Genomic DNA, 24,582 nt, shown 5'->3' with positions numbered 1-24,582 from the left:
CAATGCGTGCATTCCCTATGGTGCACGCATGTCCTATCTTTGCAGGCACACACCTGTAAAACACGGACATGTGAACACACCATAGGGAATGCATTGTTGCAAATAGAAGCGTGTTTTTGTGCGTGCGTATGCACGCACAAAAACACGCTTGTGTGAAGCCACCCTAATAGTATGGTTGATGCTAGAGTGTAGAAGGAAGCATGGTGACACAGTGTGTACATGTCCTACAGGGAGCTGAGCCTGTGAGCTCCCACGGACAGTCGCAGTGGGCAAGAAGGGATGGAACTGGCATTGTAGAGATTGCTCTTAAAAGTGCTAACCATTACTGAGTACTGCTCAAGTTCCCCGAAGTATTGAATGCCGAGGGAACAGAAGTTGCCTAAGTAGTGAATGATAAGTGAACTGACTGGAGTAAGCACCTGGCCAGTGCCAAGCCATTAAGTCCAGTCTGCTATCTCCTCCATATCTGTAACCTGTTGTTCCAGTTTGTGTTACGGCTTGCTCCCGCCACGGTTCACCACTGGAGAAGCGGTCAGGGCAGACGTTGCTGACTTTACACGCAGGGCTTTATCCACTCTACACTTGGCTTCTACTGCCTACTTCGATGTCTCAGCCCGTAGGGCTCCCGTGTGCTCCAGTCCACTTTCTTAAAGGGACAGTTGATGCTCCCTAATTCTTTTCCCAGCCAATTCTGCCCTACTTCTAACTATTTTAGGCATGCTCCCTATAGGACAAGCTTCTCCTGCTAAGTAGAGGTGTTCCCACTGGAGTTCTTTAACCCCTTAAAGCGGCAGAACATCAGTTTATGTCCTGGCAGGGTGGCAGTTAATGTAACAGGACATAAAGGACATATGTCATTGCGTTCTTGGACCAAAATAGGTTGCGCTAAAGAGGTTTTCCCACCATTTAAAATTTTATTTTTTTTGGTGCTCTTTTGCCCCCTGAAGTCTCACCTTTCTGTTTTTCTTAGACAGCAATGGTGCTGGAACTGGTCGTCAGCTGTTATATCCCATCGGTGCTCAGAAATGACAAAGTATGCGAACACAATAACTGAAGCGCCAGTTTTGTATTCAACTTTCCACACCACTGCATGAGAAAACCCCACGCGGTTGGCAGTGACATCCCGGCCTCGGCTAGTCTAGCACCGATGACCAGGCTTTGCTAGAGATCGCGCAGATCGTTGGATTTCCCCATCTAATGTGGATTCACACTGAAACTGATCCACGGAAAACTTGTCCCGTGATTTTATGCTGCACGGCTCTAATTTCCATATAGTGAAGCTCCAATTGTGAAAGGGCCGGGGTCTCTAATAAAGCAGCCATCCAGTGTATTTATAAGTGTCAGTAATATAAGGCTGGGAAGATATGCACTAAAGCTTAGCACGGATCTGATCATGTTGCTTTTAGTGTACTGATCGTCTTTTCTTCCTTGGTAACAGAGCTGAAGACCTTCTCTGCGGCTTGCTCTATAGGGGTCTCTTTGCTTTAAAAATCCATTAGCATTAGCTATCCGGTATTACAGAAGAGGCCGCCAGGACCCGTGTGATTTAAGGTCTCTCCCTGCAGATCCGTGCTAAGAGCGAGCGCCAGCAGAGTATTTCTTACCCTGCCAGCTGCCCCTACACTAACCTTTCCTCTCCCACAGCTAATAATAGTCGCTGATTTCTATAACCGGCTGCGCAGACACTCGCCTTTTTCAATTCATAAGCAATCACATATCATTCCCATCGCATCTATATTTGGCCAGGCGCATATATGTACAGTGCTGGCTTTAGGTTAGAGGGCACCCTGGGAGAAATTATTTTTAACCCCCCCTTCATCATAAGAAAAAATAACTATATACTGTATATTGCACTGATAGGCAGTCTGCCTGCATTCTGCTATGCACAAAGCAGCAAAGTAACAGATTACCCAAACCAGAAAAGCTCTGTGAATAAATACTGTACCAAAGCCAAGATTTTAATATAACTACAGCGCTAGAACTAAGCTAATATCTTAAATTCAGTAACAAACTAGCTCAGTACATAAATACAGCACCAGAACCAAGCTCATAACATAAATGGAGCACCAGAACCAAGATCATAACATAAATACAGCACCAGAATGAAATGAATAAAAAATACAACACCAGAACTAAGCTCAGTAACTAAATATAATACCAGAATCAAACTAATAACTTAAATAAAGCACCAAAACCAACCTCATCAATATAGAACCAGAACCAAGCTTATAACATAAATACAACATGGACAAACCTCAGTACATAGATACAATACCAGAATCAAGCTCGTAACATAAATACTGCACTAGAACCAAGCTCATAACATAAATACAGTCCCAGAACCGAACTCAGTACATAAACAATACCAGAATCAAGCTCACAATATAAATACAGCACTAAATGATTGGCTAGTGATTGGCTGCAGCAGTCACATGTCCTGGACTGCAACAACCCAGAGAGACAGAGTGGTTGTGAAGCAATTTTAACGTAAGTCTGTCATCTAATTTTTGCGCTATCAGCAGAATATACTGTTAGATAAGTGCCGCTATAAGGAATCCATAGTTACCTTTTCTCTTTCTATTGTGTCTCCACTACCAAGATATCTCTCCTGAACTGGGTCGTATGCCATATGCAAATTAGCTTTGGACCATCCAATGGGCGGTCCATCTCTGCCTGCAGTCCGGGCTCTCTCTCTGCCCATTGTCTCAAAAACAGCCCCATTCTGTGCTTAGTGACGTCTACAGCTCCGCCTGCTGGAGACCTCATGCATTCCACCATTCATGTACTCGTGCCACTTTGAGCGATCAACTGCATGCGAGGTGAATGCTTCTTGGCCTGACTGATATCACCACACTTGTGCCTGTTCGCGCAAAAGTGGGCCACCCATTGGATGGTCCAAAGATAATTTGCATATGGTGTGCGACACAATTCAGGAGGCATACCTCTGTAGTGGGGACACAATGGAAAGAGATAAAGATAACTATGAATTCCTCATAGTAACGCTCATTTAACAGTACCTCTTAGCTCAAAAATTAAGTGACAGACTTCCTTCAAGTCGTGGGAAAACCCCTTTCAGCTTGCCCAATCGCAGGTCACCCAACCACTATGTACTTATTTTCAATGCACTTATCTGCATTTGTCCTAGTGGCATGCTCATTGTCTCAAGTTTAGAAGCCTTTTCCTTGAAGATGCTGCTCATAGTGACAGGTGCTCAGGTGCATGTACTGAGGCCTGATCTAATGGTCTCAGGCGTGCGGATTCATCCCCGGAGATACGGTTGCCTGGGATATCGCTCATCTATATAAATAGCTTTCTCTCGGGACCCTAATAACGCAGTCAGACTGAAAGTATTCATGTCAAAACATTGCAGCACTTTCACACAGCGAGATGCTTAAAAGTTTATATTAGTGGCTAAAGGTGTGGCCTAAGCACAAAATTACATTATTTCCTGAAAAGAAAAATTCAACACATACAGAGTTTATACATATGACTTAGGGCACCTTCATACGTAACCCTAAAATATGTAACCCATTCTTTTGAATGGATTCATTCACATCCGCAATGTTCTCCTTCATGGCACCACGTTGCAATGCAATGCAGAAAACAAATCGCAGCATATTCATTCTTTTGCCGATATCGCTCATTGTTTTCCATAGGGTCGGCAGCAGCATCGCTGGCCCCTTTAAAACCAATGGGAGACCATCACAATCCCCTGCTGCGGCTGTGACTGCTGCAGCAGGGGATTCCTTCAGCGATCTCCTTCTACTGATTTCAATGGGGCCAGCGCTGCCCCATTGAACACAGACCTGCTGCGGCTGTGACAGCTGCAGCAGGGGATTCCTTCAGCCCTGTTCCACATGTTTTCAATGGGAAAACACGTCATCTGCTACCGCGGCTGTGACAGCCACAGTGGAGATACAAAGAAACCCCGCAGGAATATGAGGCTGTTTCCTTGTGAAAAAATGCCTTGCATCCGGAGGGTTTCAGAAGGACTACAATGGCGATATAGGGCCGTGAATCACAGCTCGATATCACCCTCGCCGGTGTGCAGGAGCCCATAGGACGGGCTCACGTCACCATATGTGCATATTACCTGTGCAGTTTTTGCCTAACACGAAGTAGTAAAATCTCATATACTTTAATGATGCCGATCACATGAGCAGTGCAAAATACACATGCAAAAAAATCGTATGGATGCCAAAAGAGTCCATGGGCATTGGTGACGCATAGCTAATTACGGCCTTGTGAGCCAGTATCTATATGCCCATATCATCATTAAATCACTAAAAATGGAGAAATCAAAAATATGTCTCTGTCCCAGTTTTGCTTCCCAAAGAGCATGCACATGTTGTAGTCTTAAAGGGCCATTCTGTGTCCTGCTAATCTGTATCCTGCTAATCATGAAGCACTACTGGTTATATCAGGCACCTTAAGGAAGGTTCCTAAGCTTTTGGTCTTTTTTGTCCAGCTGAAGGTGCTATCTATTTGTGCTGACTTCCCAGTTTCTGACTTTGCTGCATTCTGCACTCATGACCTCTGCTTGTTGTGTTGACCATTCTCCTGCCTGCTCCCTCCCGACTCCTGGCCTGTTTGTACCATGCTGATACTGTTCTGTATGCCTTGACCTTTGGACTGTCTCTTGTTTTGAAGTTACAAGGCCTTCTCTGACTACAGCTCTGTTCACAGGCTCAGCTGAGGTACCTGGTCTATAATAGCATCAGCTGAGACCACTTCCAGTGTAACAGCTTGGGGACCCCATAGCAAAGCCCAGATTCCAATTGGTGGGCTGAAAGGGTGAAGCCTGGGGTTCCTCAGTTGTCACCTCTGGATTAAGCCCAAAGTCAAACCAGTGTGTGGCATAGTAGATTCACATCCACTGATCTTGATACCTTGACTACTGAAGTGTCACTCCACATACATGTAAGACATACGTCCTTGGCAGGAAAAGGCTTAAGGAGTTGTCAAAATTTTTTCTTCTAAAGGCAGGAAATGTTCTAGGATAAAAATGGAAGCTATATTCACTGGTTTGGTCTGCTGACATCATCATATGTTGCTGTATGTGACTTCAACGGTAATCGGGTGGAGGACTGAGGTCTGGAATATATTTGTGTGAATGGCTTTAAGGCCTCTTTCACACGGGCTATAAAATACATGCGTTTTGTAGTGATGCAACATGGCTACAAAACGCATGTATGTGAAGCCCATGGTGTCCAATGGGCTCTTTCACATGAGCAATGTTTTGTAGCCTGAAATGTCCATGGGTGGAATTAAATCCACCCAATGTCCACCCAATGTCCATGGGTGGATTTAATTTGTGGGAGATTCGAAAAGCCAGCCGTCCATAGGGATGGATTAGTATCCGCCAAACAATTAAAAGCATGAGGATGTCATTTTTTCCCAGTGTGCAGATCCCACGTGCGGAAAAAAAATCGCAGCATGCTCCATTTTCTGTGGATTCCCGCATGGACGGCTTCCATTGAAGTCAATGGAAGACATCCGATCCGCAGCACAGCTGACACTGCGGACGTGCTGCAGATCCATGGGAAAGCAGGAGATTTTGAAAATAAATAATGCACTGTGCATGCTGGCCGGCGTGCCCGCACGCTTACGCCATGCAGAGGAAAGAAGATCTGGCTGGGACTCATGAGACCCGCACCGCATCAGGACAGGTAAGAAATTTGTCCATGGCCACAGGCACGAGCGGAATCTGTTCGGGATTTCGCACTCAGAATCTGTGCGTACCATGGACATGAGGCCTAAGAATCACATGACATTTATAGCGCCAGGGTCCGGGGTGCAACTGCTACTTCATTACTCCCTATAGTTATGCCCCTGATCCAGGTGTAGGTTTTGCTACAATAATAAACCCCTAAAAACACTACACAGATGACATCATCACGAAAGTGAACAAAATGAATCGCCAAAATGAACACAGATACCAAGTGATCCATAAAAAATGTTTATTAAAAAACCCAAAAAACGAATATTGATCATGCCTCATTTGTCGTTTAAATCTCCAAAGGGGTTTCTGGATTTACAATATAGATGGCCTGTTCATAGTATATATCAATATCAGATCAGTGGCGGGTCAGTGCAGCTGATCGTCGGGGTGCTGAGAAGTTGGACCGCCATGGATCTGATATAAGCCATTATATAGTAATCCCAGCAAACCTCTTTCATTTATGTAGCCTAAATTACTTTTTTAGCATTGAAATCCAAAATTTAATTATTCTGGGTTTATAAATAATGAGCTTTTTTTCATTGGTCATTTGCCCTCTTAGCTTTTGGGCTTGAGATTTGGATGGCAACTGCTTAAAAGAGCGGTCTTACAAAAGACATTGCCAGCATATTGATAGGTGGGTGTCCAACTGTTGGAACGAAGTGACAGTGGTGCTATGAAAGAAAAGTTCTACTTTAGCTTCTATCGATTCCACTTGGCTTTTTTTAGAAGGTGTCATGCTAGGTCCATGGTTGGTCAATACAGCATCAAGAGAGAAGCTGAGCTAAGTAGACGGGAGCTGAACGAATGCTGCTCTTTCCTAGTACCACTGCCACTTTCTTCTAACGAGTAATGAGAGTTATAGCTATAAGACCACCTCCGATTAGATATTGATGGCTATTTACCATCTCCATGGCTATATACCAACTCCTTTATATTACCTTACTTTTGAAGTACAAGTTTTGGCTGAAAGTTTTGAAATTGACACAAATTTTGGGTTTCACAAAGTTTGCTGCTTCAGTTTTTATAGCGGCAATTTGCATTAACTCTAGATTGTTAAGAAGAATGATCAAATGAATTGCAATAAGTGCAGAGCTTGCTTATGAATGTCAGCAGGCAGGACAGTGCAGAAGACCGTGGAGGCCGGCCTGGTGTCAAAAAGGGCAGCAAAATGGCCACTTTTCTCCAAGAAAAATATGAAGGACAAGCTGACATTCTGCAGGAAGTACAGGGCTTGGACTGCAGGGGACTGGGGTAAATTTATTTTCTCTGATGAAGCCCCTTTCAGACTGTTTGGGACATCTGAAAGAACGATTGTCTGAAGTAGAAAAGGTGAGCGCTACCATGAGTCTTGTGTCATGCTGGCAGTAAAGCATCCTGAGACCATTCATGTGGGGGGTTACTTTCATCTGAATAAGTGGGCTCACTCACAATTTTGCCTAAGAACACCACTGCCATGAATACAGAATGATATCTAAGCATCCTCCAAGACCAACTTCTGCCAACCATCCATGAGCTATTTGGTGATGAGCAATGGTTTTTCAGCATGATGGCGCACTGTGTCAAAAAGTAAAAGAGATAACTAAATTACTCGGAGAACAACACATTGAAATTTTGGGTCCATGGTCGGGAAACTCCCCAGATCTTAATTCCATAGAGAACCTGTGGTCAGTCCTCAAAAATCAGGTGGACAAACAAAAACACAGAAACTGTGAAAATCTCCAAATATTGACTAGACAAGAATAGCTTGCTATCAGTCAGGATTTGGCGCAGAGGCTGAAAACCAGCATGTCTGGGGAAATTGCAGAAGATTTTAATATTGGGTCTTTGCTTAAACTTGATGCATTGGTCAATAAAAGTTTAAAAACTTTTGAAATGCTTAGAATGAAACGTCACTATACCATAGAAACATCTGACTTAGGGCTTTTTCACATGGGCGAGACGCACAAAACGCGCATGAATATGAACTCATTCTTTTGAATGGACTTACTCACATGAGTGATATTTTACCCTCGCAGCAAAGCTGCAGGGATAAATATTGCTGCATATTCTATCTTTTAGGTATGCCTTGGAACACCTCACCCGCCCGTTATATTCATTGGCACCTTAAAAGACATTGCAAGTGAATGTAGCCTAAAAGATTTAAAAACGCTGAAGCAAACTTTGTGCAACCCAAAATTTGTGTCAGTTTCAAAACTTTTGACCATGACTATATGTAAAGGGAAAAGGACTAACATGGCTGCCTCTTGGTTGATCCTTCACTCAGTCAATGGGTGGCTGTAGAAAGATAGATATCCCAATGGTAGATGACACAAATACCCATCTGGGGCCTCTTGTGTGGTAACCACCAGGTTTCCTGGCCCTCATAGACCAAAGGTGTCCATTATCTTCTCAGAAAAATTCCCAGCTCATTTTCCCAGGCAACGTTCTTCACTAGTTCTCACTACCCAATAGCAGAGGGAACGTGACCAACCAGGGCTGGGCCCTCTCTTTCTTTCTTCAAGCCCCCATAGCATCAGCGGGGTCTGCCTCTATGGTCCATACACCCTTGGCTGAAGGACTATTGAAAACCCGTCATGTGTTTGCATGTAGAATCATGTTGATGTGGTTTGCATTTATGTGCTGGATGCTTTGGACCACAATAGTCTTGCTGTCTGACAACTTTTGTGACGCCCAGTATCACTGTTTTGGCCTATATACCATATTTGCCCAAAATAAATTGTGAAGTAAAGAAAAATACTTTCTAACCACAAGGGCCAGACTGCACATATTATAAGAAATGGAAGCTCACAAAGATCGAGTGCTTAGAGTGAGTCTTTGTTCCCCACTGTTGTGTTGTTTGTGGTTACTTCACCACTAATGGATACGAGAAAGAACTTTCCACTGTACGGAGAAGAGCAAGGACACGGGATAATGCACGACAATACATGTTATATGTCACAGAGGTTCCTGCAGCACCAGGTCCTCAAACATAAGGTAGCACTTCAGTGATTGTGGCAAGTTAAAGGTCCTCACTGCTCGGAGCCTCTGGGGCCCAAGGCTGGATCGTATTCGTAGACGGCTTAAGTGTTTTAATGAGCGAGGCTGATGAGAGAAGGACTCAATCCAGGCAATAAATCCAACTTGGGAAGCAAGGCGCTTGGGAGGCAGGCCAGTTTTCTAGGGCAAAAACAAGCAATTACTTAAAGTAACATACTTTATATAAAAAAGATGCAATGAAGGAACTTTGTCCTGTACTGTACTGATCTTGAATTACATCTCATATTATACTTAAGAGCTGTACTCACTATTCTGCTAGAGGAGTCACTGCATTATTACATACATTACTTATCCTCTACTGATCCAGAGTTACATCCTGTATTATACTCCAGAGCTGTACTCATTGTTCTGCTGGTGGAGTCACTGTGTACATACATTACTTATCCTGTACTGATCCTGAGTTACATCCTGTATTATACTCCAGAGCTGCACTCACTATTCTGCTGGTGGAGTCACTGTGTACATACATTACTTATCCTGTACTGATCCTGAGTTACATCCTGTATTATACTCCACAGCTGCACTCACTATTCTGCTGGTGGAGTCACTGTGTACATACATTACTTATCCTGTACTGATCCTCAGTTGCATCCATGTATTATACCCCAGAGCTGCACTCACTATTCTGCTGGTGGAGTCACTGTATACATACATTACTTATCCTGTACTGATCCAGAGTAACATCCTGTATTATACTCCAGAGCTGCACTCACTATTCTGCTGGTGGAGTCACTGTGTACATACATTACTTATCCTGTACTGATCCTGAGTTACATCCTGTATTATACTCCACAGCTGCACTCACTATTCTGCTGGTGGAGTCACTGTGTACATACATTACTTATCCTGTATTGATTCTGATTTACATTCTGTATTATACTCCAGAGCTGCACTCGCTATTCTGCTGGTTTAGTCACTGTGTACATACATTACTTATCCTGTACTGATCCTCAGTTACATCCATGTATTACACCCCAGAGCTGCACTCGCTATTCTGCTGGTTTAGTTACTGTGTGCATACATTGCTTATTCTGTACTGATATTAGCATTTTTAAACTTTATATCTGTTTATATTATCATCCTACCTTTTTCACCTGCATCCCATACTACATGAGGATTGATCTATAAACTGATACCTGTGGACAAGTGAGAAAGGTAATCTATTCTATTTTCTCTGGTTATTGCATCCACTTACCTTGTTCTTATATGTGATGTCAGCGCCTGCCTGCACAAGGAGGCGAATACACTCCAGCTGCCCACTGCATGCCGCCAGGTACATTGGCGTCACTCCCCAGTTGTCCTGCAGATTGACATCGGCACCATGCTGTGCAAAAAACCAGAAGTCACTGATATGTACATGACATTACTCACCTCATACCAGTATCATGATGGAACTATTATATTCATCCCACTACACAAACTACATGCAAACTCCCTTTAACAGGGCTGTTCCAAGGTATGCACTTATCCTCGACCCACAGCTGTCTGATTAGTGGTACCACTACTGATCACGAAAATAGAGATCCCGTGTCCCTCCCATATGAATGGAGCAGGGACAGAACACGCATGCTGCATTCATCTCTATGGGACTGCCAGGCATAAATTGTCTTCAGGAGTTGCATAAAGAAGAATGGAGGAACAGTGCACATGCTTGACCTTTGCTCCATTTATATGAATGGTATGGAACCTCACTCTTGTGATTGGTGGGGGTCCCAGAGGTCAGACCAATCAGACACTTATTCCCTGTCCATAAGGTTGCCATCTATGTCACAAGAAAATAGCGCTCAAGATAAAATGGGACATGGTTTGGGGTATGATTAGGGGGTGGCTTGCTACAAGGTATACGTTTACCTCCATTTTTGTAGCGGCCCCAACTGCTAAGTGTGCCCCCCTCAGTGGCCCCAATAGTAATAGTAAGCCCCTTAATGGTCCCAGTAGTAATAGTTCACCCGCAGAGGCCCCAATAGTAATAGTACTCCCTTAGTGACCCCAGTAGTATTAGTATCCCCCTTAGTGGCCCCAATATTAATAGCGTTCCCATTAGTGACCCCAATAGTAATAGTGCCCATTTAGTAGTCCCAGTAGTAACAGTTTCCCGCTTCATGTCCCCCAATAATAATGACCTCCTTAGGAGTCCCAGCAGTAATAGTGATTCCATAGTGCCCCTTATTTGTGCCCTCGCCACAGTTAATCTCCAGTCGGGCAGCAACCATCAAGTATTTCACTCACTCCATAGCTCCAGTCTGACCGTCGCTGCTATAATCAGGGACTGTAACCCTTGACCTCTCCTCCTGGCATCTACGTTCCTGCTCATCCGGTATGCGCACAGACACCGGGGAAACACAGTCTATACGCTAGGGAATACATAAAACTGTGCAATACCGCTGGAAAAAGAAAACATCTGGAGCTCTTTAGGCTAAATAGCCATTTAGTTCGGGGTGTGATCGTCTGCAGCGTGTAAATGAACCTGCTGTGTGTGCGCAATCAACACAGTTCCAGATGTGTTCTTTCTTCATGCAGTTGCGCACCTCCCATAGACTTCTATGGGGACTTTTGGCGCAGAAATACGCACAAAATAGGGCAAGTTCTATTTTTTGTACGCGTGGGAAATGCATGTGTAAAAATGGAAACTGTGTACGAAACCATTGAGCTCAATGGGTTCTATTCTCTGCGGATTGTGTACGCAATCATACCCGGGTGATGGAGCCCTTCTGTATAGGAAACAAAATCTGCGTGCGCAAAACACAGAAAATAGCCCCATTGATTTCAATAGGTTTGCCATCAGGAGCGCATTTCGCACGCAGATAAAAAAGTAGGCTCCATTTTCCTGTGTTTTGCACAGCAAGGCCCCCTAGAAATCTATGCGGGTGTGTAAATATGCAAGGGGATGTGTACTGCGCAAAACATGGGAAAAAGAATACGTTTGGACCTCATTAGGCTAATTAGCCTTTCATTCCACGGAAAGGGCGCCTGTATGAACTGGCTCTGTGTGTGCAGTAATATGTGCAGAAAATGAAAGCTGCGCTGTGATTGGTTGCTATGGACTTGCAAATAAACTCTGAGGTAGAATGAAAGCTGCGCTGTGATTGGTTTTCCTAGTGAATCACCCTGTAAAACTTCCTGTAGCCCAGTCACCACTAACAGGCAACCATGCTTCCACTCATTGAAATAGGCAATAGAGTTAATTAATTCAATTTCTGCTATCTTTGTGTGCAAATGTCCTTGAGAATAGAGCATGCTGCAAAATTTTCGTAGAAAATACGCGCCTGTAAACGTACCCGTTTAAGTCAATGAGTTCTATTCCCTGCTTGCTGCATGCACAATATGCATTTAATAGAACCCTTTGATCCCAATGGGTTTTTTCCACAAAGCGGATTTTGTATGCGCAATTCCGTTGCGCAAAAAAATATGCAGCATCTTGTATTTTCCTACACATTTCCCCACTGATTTAAAAGTCTATTTAGCCTAATGAGGTCCAGATGGCTTCTATTTTTCACAGAACTAGATTGACCCGCTGCTCGCTACGCGAACATAAAATGTTTGGAGGAATGGTTGTAAATGGGTTAGGAACTGTGGAGCCGAGGATTTGGCTTGAACTGTTCCCCATTCACGGCTCGGTCTTCCACGTTTTCGGGACATGACAACAGTCAGACTGGTAAGCACTTGGTATGAACGTCACTCAGCAACGCTTGACTCTCCCTAAGGGCTGTAGCACAACAGCGGCGCTAGACCTAACATAGGGACTTTGACCCTTACTGACAGTCACTTAAATTTTAATGATTTTATGGTGGTGGTGAGGATGTCACAAATCTAATGACACCAAAATCCTCCACCAAAGGTCACACAATGGGGTCAAAGTGTGGTGTAAGAGAAAGCCTATAGACTTTTTTATATTAGATTGCGCAGTGTATTGCGGATTTGCACGCGCATTTGCGCACCTTCCATAGTCTTCTATGGGAAATTTTGCTGTGTAAATACCCTAAAGAGAAGGTCCTTTTTTGGACATTGCAAGCGTATATTTTACGTGCAAAAAAGGCGCACACATCCAGTTGTCTGAATAAGCCCCAAGTGTCTTTTGCTATTTTAGGTGTTGATCATCTTAACCATTAAGGACTAAGCGCGGTAAATATGGGGCGCTGGGTCCTGGGCTTAGGCTTATTTACACGAGCAAATATTGGCTGGCGTTTGCCCCCTTCCCCCAACCTCACCGGCTCTCTGCCTCTCTCCTCCCCTCCGAGCGGTTTGCAATGGTTGTGGGCGGAATGGGGCGGAGCTAAGTTCCCGCCCCCTCCCCGACCCTTGTCCATAGCCAGCAATAGGAGTGGGTGGGACAGAGCGGCGCTTAGCTCTGCTCCCATCCCACCCACTCCCATTGCAAATGCAGGACTGGAGGAGAGAGGCAGAGAGGGGGGGGGGGAACTGCTCAGATCAAAGCGAATATCGGTCAGCGTATATCGGCTGTGAAAATGCCAGCCGATATACGCTCGTGGGAATAAGCCCTAAAGCCCAGCCGATAGTAAAATTACGGTGGGGATTTAAGCCTCTTGCCTCTGTAATCAATCCAAGGCAGGATGGGTTGTCAGCTGTTAGTAACAGCTGATAACCCAGAGGAGAAGGCAGGAGGGGTTTTTAAGCCTTTCTGCCTTTTCCTTCCCAGAGTACACACTGTTCAATGAGCACTGTGCACTGAAAAGTGAAAGTGGAACTTCCACTACGGGAGCTGGAGGGATTTCATGCTATAGCAGAGCTGCAGGGTTGTACTAGACCCTGGCCAGCTCTGCCAGTGACTAACGTCACTACAGGGGTTGTTTTCCGCCTAAACTGGGGCTCCTATGGATACCCCAGCTACTGTGGGAAAGTGTAAAAAACAAACAAACATGTGAATATCCCCCAGAGGTCTTATATGACGTCATGGAGGACATACATAGTAAAAAATATAATTACATACACAAAGAAAATAATATTACAGAATAAAACAACAATACATAAGAAAGAAAATAATACAAAAGCGACGCCAACCAAAACCATCGCCATATGCGCCCTGTAATCCAAAACAATACATATTATATATCAAAACGTCCGAAACAAATAGAGGAACCCATTCCCATACTTTATTTTAGCATAAATATAATAACTTAAAAAATTAAGTATGAATGTTAAAAAAAATCTTTTTTTTAGCTTTTTACCCCCAATAAAACAAAAAAAAATGGAAAAAAAAGTCAATAAAAAAGATATTTTAAAAATCGCCCTATATGTCATGGAAAAAAATGCAGCAAAAATAATTTTGGTAGCTGAAGGAAAAAAAAATAGGGCAGTAAAACCACCACATGGGTAAAATCCCTAAAAAGTGTCTGGTCCTTAAGGTACATAAGCTTAGCTGATAGAGCTAAAGGTAGGCGACAGATTCCCTTAAAGGAGAGGAGCTGCGGGCGCCAGCAGGAAGCCGTGATTACTTCCTCCTCAGCGTAGTTGTGTGCCATCCAAGACAGATATGTGCTGCCTCTTCTCCTCAGGTGCGGCGACTCCGGTGGTTTCTGGAGCTTCAGTACTAACGCACTGCCCAGCGGTGTGACATTCAGCCAGTAAGGTCCTGGCAGTTAGCACTTGGCCTACCGCTTTCCAGATAAGTGTGCTTCCCATCTAACGCTGGCAGTGTCAACTCCTCCACCTCTGCCACACAGAAGGTAAAACTTCCATGCCAGGTGCTCCCCTGGCTCACGGCTTTAATACACCAATTCAGCTACGGAGAAGATGTCTGAAAGCCTGGCCAGTCTGTAACTCTAGTACGTTTGTTTCTGGACCGTGCCCAAAGTTTCCGGAGATAAGAAGTGCTGCTTTCGGTCTCATTAAACATTCAGTTGTTAGCATGGACCCTGCGTTCCCCGGTAGTGTTTCCAGCACTACTCTCCAAGACTTAGATATCCATGCTAGGATTTTCTCTTGTCCCACATCAACCCGCAGACATGGTCGGACCCTGGAGATGCTATTGGAGCCTGCACCCTCTCTCCCAAGGCCCACATCACCTAGAGCAGGGGGTCGCGTCCAGTTACATCACAAACCGCTAGATTACCATCTTTTGCAGGTCTCATCACCACCTCTGCCTTTCCCAGTTACACATGATGTATCCATAAAAAGTGGATTTTTTTCCACCCGTGTGCAGTTCCGTATGGCATTTGTATGCAGTTTGTGTGTCCATTTTTGACTTCCATATGCCATTCATTTTTAACGGCTGCAAAAAAATCCTGAAACAGGCTCACTTTTTTCATTTTGCATGTCTTAAAGAAAACGGATGGCACACAGACAGCACATGGATAACATCTGAGTGCTGCACATTTTTTTTCGAGGCCCATAGACTTCAATGGGTGAGTTTTGCAATTTTTTAAGTGGACTACACATGGATGAAATATACGCTGGTGTGATGCAGGCCTAAGTCTACATACATGCTAGTGCTCGAAAGACTCAGGTGCTACTCGCATCACACAGCACACGGACACTGCTGCATATGCCGCCCAAAATACAATGATAAATACTGGCATGTCCTAATCCTTCGGTGAACCAGGGACAAGAATAGGACATGCCATGAATTTTTTCACAATGACCATAGGTCCATGTGAAAATCATCCATGTGTATAGCCTTATAGGCCTATAATGGATTTACATGGACAGCACATGGTCCAAAATGCACTGGAAGTTTACTGGGAAGGAGCAAACAAAGCAAATACTGTAGTGGTGTTAGGATTTAATCCAACATACTAAGAAATGTAGAATGAACTAGATTGTAACCCACCTGTATGAGCAAGAGGGCGCAGTCTGGAAACAATCCGATGGCAGCGTGTAAGGGGGTGCCCCCATGCTTGCAGCAGCTGTTCACATTGGCTCCGTGCTGCAAGAGTAACTCCATTGAAATCCTTTGTCCTTTATAAGCTGCCCAGTATAATGGTGTCTTCCCATAATAGTCCTTCCGATCCACCAACTCTTTATCTAGAAGAGACAATGAAGAAATAATCTAATGGAAGTATCTTTCTGACTTGGAGGATGGAAAAAGCCAAGTGCGGCTGTGCTACACTGTCTCTAAAATCTCCATTTGCTTGGTAGTCACAGAAACAGTATGCGCAGCTGTTTCCGTAAATTCCTGACCGCTCACGGCTACCGCATTCAGCCATGCTAAGAGCAATGTGGGCCTAAACTGGAGGTAGGTGCAGGTTGTAGAGGTGAGAACAGCATCTAACAGACTTTTATGGCATTTCCCTTTCATACCTACCAAGCCAGTCTCAGTTCTCATGCACTTTCTTATGTTTTCATACCTGAGGTGGTCAGTAGTGCTCGCAGCTTCTCCACGTTGCCTCTGCTGGCTTCGTAGTGGATGTCTGTCCATTTGTAGTTGTAGCTGGGGGCCACTTGGTAATGTCGCACCTGAGTCTTGGTGCAGGGACTTCTGGACAAGGAACTTATGTAGAAACCCATCTGTCTCATGGGTCAAGGTCTTCATCCAGCAAGATCTAAGAACAGAAAAAGAAGATGTAGAAGATGTTAAAGGGGTTGTCCCATGAAATGATGTCATCCCCTAGCAAGAGAAAGGGGAATAACTATCTGATTGGTTGGGGTCCTACTTCTGAGACTTCCACTGATCACAAGAATGGGGGACCCGAAGGTCACTGAATGAATGGAGTAGTGGTCAAGCATGAACACCACTGTGGTTAGACACCAGCGATCACATAGTTATTCTGTGGACGGGGAATAACTTCTTTTGGTAGGACAACCCCTTTTAGAGGGAATGACTCCATTAGATAGCAAGAGGTTCAGACCCTTAAAGAGAATGTATCATCTATACGTTTTTACTAATTAAAATGAGATACTGATAAATATTTTTTTGTCCTAATCTGTTTTTTTCCCCATTTTCTCTACAGAACAGGAAGTGTCAGACTATTATTAGGCTTAGTGATCAGTGTGAGAACTGCAGGATTTCAGGATTTTTTAAAATACAGATCATGACATCAAGAAAATAAAAAAAAAAAACAATCAAAAAGTCTTTCAAAATATGTTCAACATAAAAACCTGATTTATACAAGCATGAATAATGAAGCCAAGCTAAAAACCACCGAACTATTGACTGGACAAATTTATTACAGCTGAATATTAAGAAGGAGGGAATGTCCAGGAGCCATGGTAAAAGGTAAAAAATCCATCTTTCATATGAATTGGCCTTTAAAGAGGTTTCCCCTACTAATTGCAAGATAGGTGTTAAATGTCTGATTACTGGGAGCTTCACTGCTGGGACTCCCAGCAATTCTGACATCTCCATACCCCCAGTTCCCAATGTCAACGGAACATCGGTTTTCATGCGTGACCATGGCTCCATTCACTACTATGGAATGCAGGGCGATCGATGTGCCCGGCGATCTTCCTCTTTCCCAAAGGATATATTGGTAATCACTGTCACTTCATTCACATGGGGCATTCAGGGTGTGCAGATGTGGGGAATGCTGAAGGTCCCAGCAGTTGGCCCCCCAGCGCTGTCATTTATTTCCCGATCATGTAGATAGGATCCCCGCTGTTAACCCCTCAATGTAGATCACAGCATGCAAAGGGTTCACACAGGGAACTCGCACACTTTTCCTTTTTTGGTATAAAAAAAGATAAAGCAAAAACCCCACATATTTGGTATCATTGTATCCGCAATTACCTGTACAATAAAAAAAGGGGTTTATATTGTGCAAAAGTGGAAGAATCTAAAAAATATATAATTTTTGTATTGTCATAATCGTACCAACTAACAGAAAAAAATTATATGTCATTTAGGCCGGCTTCACATGGGCGTATTTGCATGCACAATACACAGAGAATAGAACCCATTAATTTCAATGGGTTCGTTCATATTTCTGGATTTTGTGTGCAAAAAAAATAGAATATTTTCTATTTTTCTGCGTACTTACGCACCAAAGATCCCATGTAAGTCAAAGGGGGTACGCAAATGCGTGCACAATATGCAAGGCAGGAGCGTAACTATAGAGGATGCAGGGGATGCGGTTGCACCCGGACCCAGGAGCCTTGGGGGCCCATAAGGCCTCTCTTCTCCATATAGGGAGCCCAGTACTATGAATAAAGCATTATAGTTGGGGGCCCTGTTACAGATTTTGCATTGGGGCCCAGGAGCTTCAAGTTACGCCTCTGATGCAAAGAGATGTGTGAAACACTGCATAAGGGCTTATTCCGACGTGTGTACATCGGGCTGGCCGATATACGCTGTCCCTCTCTGGAGGGGGAGGAGGCGGGCTGGGCCGGGAGCAGCGCACTGAGTTCCTGCCCTCTCTCTGCCCCTCACCACTGTTCACAATGGGAGGGCGAGACTGGGGTGGAGCAACGTTTCGCCCCGCCCATCCCATTGCAAATAATGGCGAGGGGCGGAGAGATGGTGGAGAGGGGGCAGAAAGAGGGGGCGGGAGCTCAGTGCACAAGCTCAGAGGCTGCTTTGTTACTGAGAATGGGGGGTCGTGAATGATGGGAAACAGCTGAATCTGAGCGCTCAGGAATAAAGCACCACAACACCACTAATGGGACTTGTTAGGCCTTTGCTCTTCTTACACCTTTTATAAAGGGGATTTTAAAAAGTATCATACAATCCCATTCATGACACTGGTGAGAATGTACCATAGAGATGTACCATAGAGGACCGTGTCAGGATAAATGCAAAACATTAGAAATCAGAACATCAATAATAGTAGCATGAGCAGTAATACAAGGTGACAATAACTACAGAGAGCTGAAGTTATGGCCAGTCATTATTATTATTGCTCCCTGCTAATTATCACAGTGGCCGCTCCTCACTGCTTATTACACATTTGTCAAACTCAAGGCCCGCGGACCACCATGTGACTTTATGTGGCTTATGCAAAAGAGCTTCTTCTAGATTGGAGGGTCCTGGGCTATATCAGAAAGACCCTCTGGACCACTTGTTTGTGGATGCCACTGGGCACCAAGATCATAGCCATTCTTTTGGTCCAACACTGCGATGTTGGGGGCATGCGGACTGAGCGCTGTTGCTGTATCCCTGAAGCCTTTGATGTGCCCTCCCTGTCTGCTTCTCCCGCTGATTCTATCCTGCAGTACAGTGCTGCTCGCTGGACTTCAGACCATGATGCACCTTGTACATGCCGGCTGTCCCACGCTACCATCCTGCAGAGGAGAGTCCGTTCCAGCCTGCCTGTCCATATCCTGTGAGCCCGTGGCACGGATCGGACAGGACATTGTGTTATACTGCTGCTTAACCCAGTAAGTAAGGACTCTGTTGCACGGAATTTTGATTTGCGCAAGCGGTGGAAAAATCGCAGCATGCTCTACTTTTGAGTGGTGTCCATACAGACACCACTGAAGTCAATGGAAGCCGTCCAACCTGCGGCCCATCCGCAATTGACATTGCGGATAGGTCGTGGATATCCGTGTCATCGCCTAGCGACAGCGTGGGAAAAGCAAACATTGAAAAAAAATCTGTACTGCACATGACCGACGGCGGCTTTCGACCATAAGCTGTACAGAAAAAGAAGATAAATGACAGGTACGCTGGGTCTCACGCCGGGCACAGGGTCGGATGCCGCTGTGGGCTCCTACATGCAGAATACGACCTGTTCGTGAGCAGGCGGCTTATCATTGTTTCCAGTATCTTGGAGAATAACGTTTGTTCACATTGTATGGTAAGATATTGCGGTACATCATTTGGGAAATTCTCATGTCATCCCAAACTGTTGTAGCACTGACAGTGATGAAAGCCATAGTGACCAACCGCAAAAGTCATCGTAAGGACAGAGCAATAATGACTAGTGACCAGAATGGTAATGATCTATAGCCAGCGACATAGCGATGGGGAGTACAGGTAGCAGTCACACCCGGTCCTGGTGCCTCAGGAGGCAAAAATGCCCCTCTGTCACATAAGCATTATAAATGGCACAGGTAGGGGGACCCTGTTACAGATTTTACATTGGGGTCCGGAGCTTCAAGTTACATCCATGTGGCTACATTGGATGTCGACCAATATTGTGGTTTAACATTGCAATAATAGGCTGACCTGGATGTATGGATGGCTTTCTCAGCCTTACAAACTATAAGCATATTCATCATTGCACTCTCAGGTCACTCCCTGAATATCGCATGACGTAAAAGAGCAAAGCATGTGATGTTAGACAAGATACTGGACACAATGTTGCAGATATTCCTCCTGTGCTTCACCCTCCATGACGAAATGCTACAACAGTAACGTTTCTTACTACCAGCTGATAAGAATATTGTGCTGCAGCTCCAATAACGCTTATAATATCACCAACGTAACAATCATTTCGCTGTCATTGGGATGGTTATTGATGAATGCTAGATCTATAGCGCAGGTCTGCATATCACAATGTGCATCAGGGTCATTGGGGCATTGTGGTTCATGCATCGGTAAAGTGTGCACTAGTGTGACGAATGTGTTAAGAGGCGCAAGCATTTAAATACATCAGTTGCACCAGACAGATTAACAGCAGCTCCGAGCAGTTTTGTAATGTAAATTATAATAAATCTGACAATGACGCCCCTTAACATTAGGCCCCGCCCACCTTTAAAAAACCTGGTGGTGGCTGGAGTAAACAATCAAATAGACGCAATTTTGGCGCTTTTGTGCCTGTGTCAGAGGCTTTATCTACAAATGCAGCAAATGTTACTTTGAATGTGATAGCACAGCGCACAAAGCTAACTCTAGGCCGCTCTCACAATGGCCGCTTTTTATCGCAATTTGTGCAGCATCCCGAAATCCGCGCTAATCACGGTACAATGCTCCCATTAATTTCAATGGGGCCTTGCAGACCTGCGCTTGAATGTGGCATTTCCAACACCGTGATTTTCAAGGGCTGTCTGTTCTATTTTTCAGGATTTTCACATTTTTAATGCACCACAATGGGGTGTGTTACGAACCTATACCATGTGTTCAAATATGCCGCTCAAAATCGCGGTAAAATGCCACAGTTTCGAGCAGGGTTTATCTGAACACGTGTGTGAGAGTGGCCTAGCGCTTTAAAAAGCTCTTGTTCTCTTAACACAACAAAACCCATCATAACGCAGTTCAAAGTGTAAATAAACCACCCCAATATCACGGCACACCGCCATATCACGCCTCAATAAGAGTCAAGATAAAGAATCTGTATCTGTCTATCTATCTATCTATCCCATATATCTATCTATATAATATCTATCTATCTATCTATCTATCTCATATCTATCTATCTATCTATCTATCTATCTAATATCTATCCATCTATCTATCTCATATCTATGTATCTCATATCTATCTATCTATCTATCTATCTATCTATCTATCTATCTATCTATCTATCTATCTATCTATCTCATATCTATCTATCTCATATCTATCTATCTCATATCTATCTATCTCATGTCTATCTTTCTATCTATCTCATATCTATCTATCTATCTATCTCATATCTATCTATCTATCTCATGTCTATCTATCTATCTATCTATCTCATATCTATCTATCTATCTATCTATCTATGTCACATATATCCCATATATCTATCTATATATCTATCTCATATCTACCTATATAATATCTATCTATCGCATATCTTTCTTATATCTATCTATACATCTATCTGTATCTATCACATATCTATCTGTATCTATCACATGTCTATCTATCACATATCTATCTATCTATCTATCTATCTATCTATCTATCTATCTATCTATCTATCTATCTATCTATCTATTTATCTATCTACACAGCTCAGTAGGCATGCTCAGGGTCTCACCATGCTTGTGTTAGCTCAGTAGGGGGCGCTGTCCTCTCCTCTCTGTCATCAGATCAGTTATTGTTCTGCCCAAGTTGCCTATTGTGTTATAGAGGAAGGTTGGCAGTGTGAGTGGCACAGCTCTTTGATCAGTAATGAGCCCACACTGGGGGGCATGGTGAGGGTCCTCCTGCCCTCATAGCTGCGGAAGTGGCAGTGTGCAGGGGGTAGGAGGCTGCTGCCCCTGGTGTCAGTGCAGCTGCTTCACAAGGATGGCATCAGGGCTGTAGATGTGCCTGGGTGGCTCTCCCGGTGCAGCCGGATGAGGGGGCTCCGGGTCTCTGATGGGTGGAGGGGCTCAGATGGCAGGTAGCTGTGATGTGCAGATGATTCACAGGGCACAGCAGGCTGCTATGATGGGTGGGCGGCTGCTGTACCACCAGGCGCGGCTGTATGAGGGTCCTCCTGGCATTAGGACTGTAGTGCCCCTGTCCCTGGTGCAGCTGGTCCTCCCTCCGGCCTGCGTGTAAAGCCGGCAGCGCTGATCCCCAGGCGGCACAGCGGGTCACACACCCGATTATCCCTGCTGTTGTGCTGAGGGCGCAGCCGCCGCTCTCCAAGGTGCTGACAACAGAGGCGTCCGCGCATGCGTAGGAGACACTACCAGGACAGCTAATGCTGGGAGAGGTGCAGCACTGGAGGCTGGGGGAGAGGTAAAGCTGCTCAGTCACCGCCCTGCTCCAAGCACACGTCTGCTGGAGAGGGAATCACTGCAACTACGGAGTGTGTGTATATCTATCTAGAGGGTAGAAAACGTGTATATCAAGTCCCTGTGTATGCACAGAGTATTCATGTACATTGTATCATAAGCAATTCAGTGTATAATATACGTACTTAACATGATGTGTGTATAACATGGATATAGTATATGTGCAATACATAGGTATGGTGGATGTATAACATGGGTACAGTACATGTGTGCAAAAGGCCCATTTACACTGAAAGATAATCGCTCAAAAATCACTCAAATGACAGTTTGAGTGACAGTTTTGAGCGATCATCTTTGCATAACTCTAAGTAACTAGTTAGTTAATGCAGGCGGAGCGGGACACTCCTGAGATAGCTCTGAGAACAAAGCAGCTGTTTTGTATATGCAAACAGCTGAATTGTTCTCAGAGCTTTCAGCTGGTGTCCCACTGAGAACTGCCAGCAGGATACTAGCTGAAAGAATATTATCAGCGCTGCCCACTGAGAAAATCAGTGCGATGCTGATAACAGTCATAGGAGATTTCTAGCTTGCTAGAAATCACCAATGAATGAATAGTGCACGAACACGGCATGATGGCCGCGCATTTAAACACAACAGTAATAGCTTAAAAGATAGCTTTTGAGCGATAATTGTTATTTCTAAATGCGCCATAAGAATGCTCTCACGAATACAAGTGTTAATAGTTTATTTTCTTAGCAATTAGCAAATGTAAAGTGACTGAACCATGGAGAAATCTATATCTCATCAATATTTGGTGTAACCGCCCTTTGTCTTCAAAACAGCATCACTTCTTCTAGATACACATGTACAAAATCAGGGATTATAGTCCAGTGTAAGATTAACCAATTATACTAAACAGGTGATAATGATCATCATTTTCATATGTAGGTTGAAATACAGTCATTAACTTTAACAGAATCAGCTGTGTAGGAGACTTAAAACTGGGTGAGGAACAGCCAGACTTTGCTACAAAGGTGGGGTTGTGGAAGACAGTTTTCTATCACAGGTCATATACCATGGCAAGATTGAGCACAGCAACAAGACAACAGGTAGATACACTGCATCAGCAAGGTCTCTCCCAGGCAAAGATTCCAAAACAGACTCAGGTTTTAAGATGTATTGTTCAAGCTCATATGAAGAAGTGCAAAGAAACGGCAATGTTGAGGACCGTAGATGCAATGGTTGGCCAAGGAAACTTAGTGCAAATGGAGATGAAAGACATATTATGCTTACTTCCCATCCAAATCAGAAGATATGCTGCAGTGCTATCAGCTCAGAACTGGCAGAAACCAGTGGGGACCAGGTACACCCATCTACTGTTCAGAGACATCTGGCCAGAAGTGATCTTCATGGAAGAATTGCGACCAAAAAGCCATACCATCAATGTAGAAGCAAGGTTAAGTGACTCATACATGCACAAAACATAGAAACTGGGGTGCAGAAAAAGGACTGATGAAATGTGAAATATTTTGCTGTAAGAGAAGGGAGTTTACATAGTAACATAGTCTGGTAGGCTGAATGGAGATAATGTCCAGCTAGTTCTGCCTGATTCCCCCCCCCCCCCTTTGTTGATCCAGAGGAAGGCACAATAATGAAGGCCTGGAGGGCGGTACGATAATGAGTGTGTGCAGGCAGCAGTGAAGTATGGTGGAGAGCAGTACAATAATGAGTGTCTGCAGGCAGCAGTGAAGTATGGTGGAGAGTGATACAATAATGAGTGTCCGCAGGCAGCAGTGAAGCATGGTGGAGAGCGGTACAATAATGAATGTCTGCAGGCAGCAGTGAAGTATGGTGGAGAGTGATACAATGAGTGTCTGCAGGTAGCAGTGAAGTATGGTGGAGAGTGATACAATGAGTGTCTGCAGGTAGCAGTGAAGCATGGTGGACAGTAGTGCAATAATGAGTGTCTGCAGACAGCAGTGAAGTATGGTGGAGAGTGATACAATGAGTGTCTGCAGGCAGCAGTGAAACATGTTGGAGGTTCCTTGCAAATATGGGGCTGCATTTCAGCAAATAGAGTTGGGATTTGGTAAGGATTATTGATTTTCTCAGTGCTGAAAAATATAGGCAGATACTTTTCCATCCTGCAACACCATCACGGAGGCATCTGATTGGCTCCAAATTTATTTTGCAGCAGGAGAATGATGTCAGACATCCAGTCAATGTCAGGGCTCAGTCACATGGGCGCATCCGGGCGCCGATGCGCCCGTCTTTCTGCAGGATAAGACGGACGCACTGCAGGTACGGACAATTCTCCGCACCGCCGGCAAAAAGAACAC

At 44.4% G+C, this 24,582-nt stretch overlaps 1 protein-coding gene across 1 annotated transcript; it reads right to left on the bottom strand.

The window, feature by feature from the left end:
- Positions 1-5,946: 5,946 nt before the first annotated feature.
- LOC136621306 (ankyrin repeat domain-containing protein 10-like) lies at positions 5,947-22,140 on the bottom strand. Its single transcript, XM_066596721.1, has 5 exons — positions 21,556-22,140; positions 16,063-16,257; positions 15,546-15,739; positions 9,954-10,082; positions 5,947-8,878 (listed from the first exon to the last, which is right to left on the bottom strand). The coding sequence occupies exons 2-5, from the start codon at positions 16,229-16,231 to the stop codon at positions 8,657-8,659; spliced, it is 714 nt and encodes a 237-aa protein (XP_066452818.1). The 5' UTR covers positions 16,232-16,257; positions 21,556-22,140; the 3' UTR covers positions 5,947-8,656.
- Between the last annotated feature and the right edge of the window lie 2,442 nt (positions 22,141-24,582).

The sequence above is a fragment of the Eleutherodactylus coqui genome, chromosome 3 (assembly GCF_035609145.1).
Source record: "Eleutherodactylus coqui strain aEleCoq1 chromosome 3, aEleCoq1.hap1, whole genome shotgun sequence".
Classification (NCBI taxonomy): Eukaryota; Metazoa; Chordata; class Amphibia; order Anura; family Eleutherodactylidae; genus Eleutherodactylus; species Eleutherodactylus coqui.
This window is presented reverse-complemented; position numbering and strand designations above follow the sequence as displayed.